The 4141-nt window shown below is 61.1% G+C and overlaps 1 protein-coding gene across 1 annotated transcript in view; it reads left to right on the forward strand.

Moving 5' to 3' along the window:
• KCNH2 (potassium voltage-gated channel, subfamily H (eag-related), member 2) overlaps nucleotides 1-4141 on the forward strand; it is an 11451-nt gene that overhangs the window by 4512 nt on the left and 2798 nt on the right. Inside the window, exons 4-8 of the mRNA XM_008565982.1 lie at nucleotides 417-616; nucleotides 1159-1411; nucleotides 2629-2822; nucleotides 3144-3243; nucleotides 3790-4062. Of these exons, the coding sequence (XP_008564204.1) occupies nucleotides 417-616; nucleotides 1159-1411; nucleotides 2629-2822; nucleotides 3144-3243; nucleotides 3790-4062 (1020 nt within the window). The remainder of the gene's footprint in view (nucleotides 1-416; nucleotides 617-1158; nucleotides 1412-2628; nucleotides 2823-3143; nucleotides 3244-3789; nucleotides 4063-4141) is intronic.

Genomic DNA, 4141 nt, shown 5'->3' on the forward strand with positions numbered 1-4141 from the left:
GGGGGCGTTGGGGGGCGGGGCAGAGACTGGGGCGCAGGGCAGGGGCTAGAGCAGGGGCTAGAGCAGGGCGGGGGCCGGGAGGCTGGCCTTGGGGAGGAGCCCAAGGTGGAGGAAAGTGAGACTGCTGGAGGGGCCAGAGTGAGGCACCCCCGTCCTGGGATTTAGAGACTCCAGGGGCCACCACCATGACATGGTTTGGGGGCTGAGACTCCAGGGCAGGAATTGCTGAAGGCCTGTTGTGTGTTTGAGCCTGCATACTTGGGCGTATTGTGTTTGCGTCGACCCTGACACTGAGACCAAGACTGAGACATGGCTGCACGTGTCGTTGACCTGGTGAAGGGCCTGAGCGGAGAGGGTCCCCGTGGGCGGGCGGGGTCCCTGCGGATGCTGACGGCCCCACTCACCCACGCCCCCAGCCCTCATGTATGCCAGCATCTTCGGCAACGTGTCTGCCATCATCCAGCGGCTGTACTCGGGCACCGCCCGCTACCACACACAGATGCTCCGGGTGCGGGAGTTCATCCGCTTCCACCAGATCCCCAACCCGCTGCGCCAGCGCCTCGAGGAGTACTTCCAGCACGCCTGGTCCTACACCAATGGCATCGACATGAATGCGGTGAGGCCACCAGGGCTGGGCCCTGGCGGGTGGCGTGTGGGGTAAGGCAGTACGGGGTGGGGTGAGATTGCGGGGTGATGGTGGAGACTCTCTTGGTGCAGGCAGTCAGCATGTCTCAGAGGGTCACAGTTAGTGCTAAAGAGGTCCCTGAGAGATGTGCTGCCCGTGAGGAGACTGCAGCCTGTGGAGCTCCTTTCTGGAGAGCTCCCCCTTTGGGGCAGGCGCTATGCCAGGTTCTTCACAAAGGTGAGCAAGTGAAATGCTTGCGACAGCCCGAGACAGGAATTGGTCTTTACACTTTACACATAAGAACATGGAGGTCTAGAGCCCAAGGGTGCTCAGCCAGAGGTGGTGAAGCTGGAGTGGGAACCCAGGTCCTTCCTGAGACACTGGACAGCCTGATGCTTCTGGGGAGCATCCAGGATCTCCTGGTCCTGGAGGATGAGGTTTCCTTGAGAAGGATGGGTGGGGTGGGGTGGGGTGGGATGGGGTTGGGTAGGATCCCAGGGGAGGGCGTGCTGAGCTGGCCCACCCACCCCCAGGTGCTGAAGGGCTTCCCTGAGTGCCTGCAGGCCGACATCTGCCTGCACCTGAATCGCTCACTGCTGCAGCACTGCAAGCCCTTCCGTGGGGCCACCAAGGGCTGCCTGCGGGCCCTCGCCATGAAGTTCAAGACGACACATGCACCGCCAGGGGACACACTGGTGCACGCTGGGGACCTGCTCACTGCCCTCTACTTCATCTCCCGGGGCTCCATCGAGATCCTGCGGGGCGACGTCGTTGTGGCCATCCTGGGTATGGGGTGGGGGGAGGGCACTGGACAGGAAATGCCCGCTGAATCCTAGAGAGGTCCTAGCCCTCTGAATATGCAGTCATTGAGGCTGTAAATCTGGACTGCCTGCAGGGTTTTTGTTCCTTTAACTCACCTGAGCTCAGGCCCTCCAAGGGAGGCAGCGGAGAGGAGCCCCCCATGGGGTGATGCTGCTGAACTCTGTGGGTTCCCAGATTCTCCTTCCCTTTGGGATCTCTCCATAGGCAGATGCTTCCTGCTTCCTTAAAGTAGGATCAAATCTAGATCCTCCAAGGTGGGCAGTGGAGGAGAAATGCTAACCTTGGAAGCTGTACATCTGGTTTTACTAAGAGGCACGCGATTCCCTGTAGCTGCGTGTAATGTAACTGTGCCCGGACACTAGCTGTGTCCAAAGCAAAGTGAGTCCTGCTCTCTTCCTGTCCCACGCCTTCCTTTCTACCCTACCTGTACATGTGGGTAGGTGTGCCTGGACACTGAGGACTTCTTGCCCTCTGCCTGTCCTCCTTTGGCCCTGCATGCTGGGCTTAGGGTAGATGCATCCAATTCTTGACCGTGGCTCATAGTGGTAGGACATTGTAGATTTTTATTTCTCAGTTCAGTACAAACACCCCCGTTCTCCCCACCCCCCAGTTAAACCCAAATTTTCCCTACACAACATTCTGTCTTACTACATGTGGTACATTTTGGTATTATCTGTTCTATGTTGGGCTAAGCTATGTTATCATATTTTCTTCCCAGTAAAAAACAAATGCTGGTCTTGATTCACCACTGGGTCCTGATGTATAATTTGAAGAGCATTGCTTATGAGGGTGCAGCGATTGGCCAGGAGGGTGTTTGGGACCCAGGGTTTGGGGGTAGAAGTGGAGTTGCAACCCAAGGAAGTCAGGGCCACGCACAGGGCTGGGGCATCCTGGCTGGTCCTTCTGGCCAGATCCCAGTTGGTGGGAGGCATGGACACCCAAGGTTCCTGGCCCCAGACCTCAGGCACTGCTGCCCACTTGGCACTGTCCTGCCTTCTGGGAGCTGAGGGAGGAGGCTGGCTGATGCTGCCGTGGCTGTGTGGGCTGGTGGCCTGGCCAGTGAGTGACCTGGCCGAGGAGGACACCCCAGCCCAGTGTGGGAATGGCCAGAAGGAGATTGCCTGCTGCCTCAGATGCCGACCTCACAGGGCTGAGCTCTCTGTCCCCTCTGTGGCCTCCAGGGAAGAATGACATCTTTGGAGAGCCTCTGAACCTGTATGCGCGGCCCGGCAAGTCCAATGGTGATGTGCGGGCCCTCACCTACTGCGACCTGCACAAGATCCATCGGGACGACCTGCTGGAGGTGCTGGATATGTACCCTGAGTTCTCAGATCACTTCTGGTCCAGCCTGGAGATCACCTTCAACCTTCGAGATGTGAGTGGGCCACCCTGACCTGGCCCCCATACCTGGGAGACCTGCTTTCTGTTCCCAGCTGTGTGGCTGCCCCTTCACTATGTGACCTTAAGTGTGCTGCTTCCCTGCCTCAGTTTCCCTGTCTGTCAATGGTATTGTGGCCAGACCAGGCTATGGAAGTCCCAGCCTTAGACTTGTCAGAGGGCAGAGGTCACATGGCGGGAGCATTTTCCCAGAGCCGAGCACTCAGCCCCACCTTTTCTATGTTAATGAGGAGTTTTGGGCCTGAGCCCGACAGGGCAGGAGAGAGCAGAAGGGCTCTGACACTGCTCTTGGTTCCAGACCAACATGATCCCAGGGTCCCCGGGCAGCGCAGAGTTAGAGGGCGGCTTCAATCGGCAACGAAAGCGCAAGCTGTCCTTCCGCAGGCGCACGGACAAGGGTGAGGCAGGGCGAGGGGACCGCGGGGGATGGGAGGGAAGGGCGGGGGCGGGCCGTGTCCGCTCCACCCAGGCCCCACAGACATTCCTGTCCCTTCCGCCAGCGTGCCCACGCCTCCCTCCAGCTATCCAAACGCTGCCCAACTTTTCAGACCTGCTAGAGCTGTCATCTCCAGGAAGCCCTCTCCCACCCTCCAGGGCAAGGGCATTCTCATAGGGCTGGGGTGTCGGTGAGCCCTGCCTTGAACTGATGAGGGGGAAGACCCAGGACAAAGGGGGACAAGGGGGTCAGCGACAGGGGCTGAGGTGTCCCTGTCCTAGAGAGTCCCACCCAGCAGCACTGCTGCTGGTGCTTGGCAGCCAGGGGGTCCCGGCAGTTCTCAGTCTGGCTGGGGGTAGTGGAAAGACAACAGAACAACGGGGGACAAATCGGGGCATCCCGCCACAGTCCGGTCCCAGGCTCGCTCCTGTCCCCTCCTCCCTCCTCCCTCGTCCCTCCTCCCTCCTCTCCCCTCCCCTCTCTGAGGCCCGTTCTCTGTTTCCTACAGACACGGAGCAGCCAGGGGAGGTGTCGGCCTTGGGGCCGGGCCGGGCGGGGACAGGGCCGAGTAGCCGGTGCCGGCCGGGGGGACCGTGGGGGGAGAGCCCGTCCAGCGGCCCCTCCAGCCCTGAGAGCAGTGAGGATGAGGGCCCCGGCCGCAGCTCCAGCCCCCTCCGCCTGGTGCCCTTCTCCAGCCCCAGGCCGCCCGGAGAGCGGCCGGGTGGGGAGCCCCTGACCGAGGACTGCGAGAAGAGCAGCGACACTTGCAACCCTCTGTCAGGTGTGGGCGGGGCGACCAGAGGGGGCGGGACAGGGGCGGGGCGACCGGGGGCGGGGCAGAGGCGGGACAGGGGCGGGGC

Source organism: Galeopterus variegatus, unplaced genomic scaffold, assembly GCF_000696425.1.
Source record: "Galeopterus variegatus unplaced genomic scaffold, G_variegatus-3.0.2 Scaffold216, whole genome shotgun sequence".
NCBI classification, from domain to species: domain Eukaryota; kingdom Metazoa; phylum Chordata; class Mammalia; order Dermoptera; family Cynocephalidae; genus Galeopterus; species Galeopterus variegatus.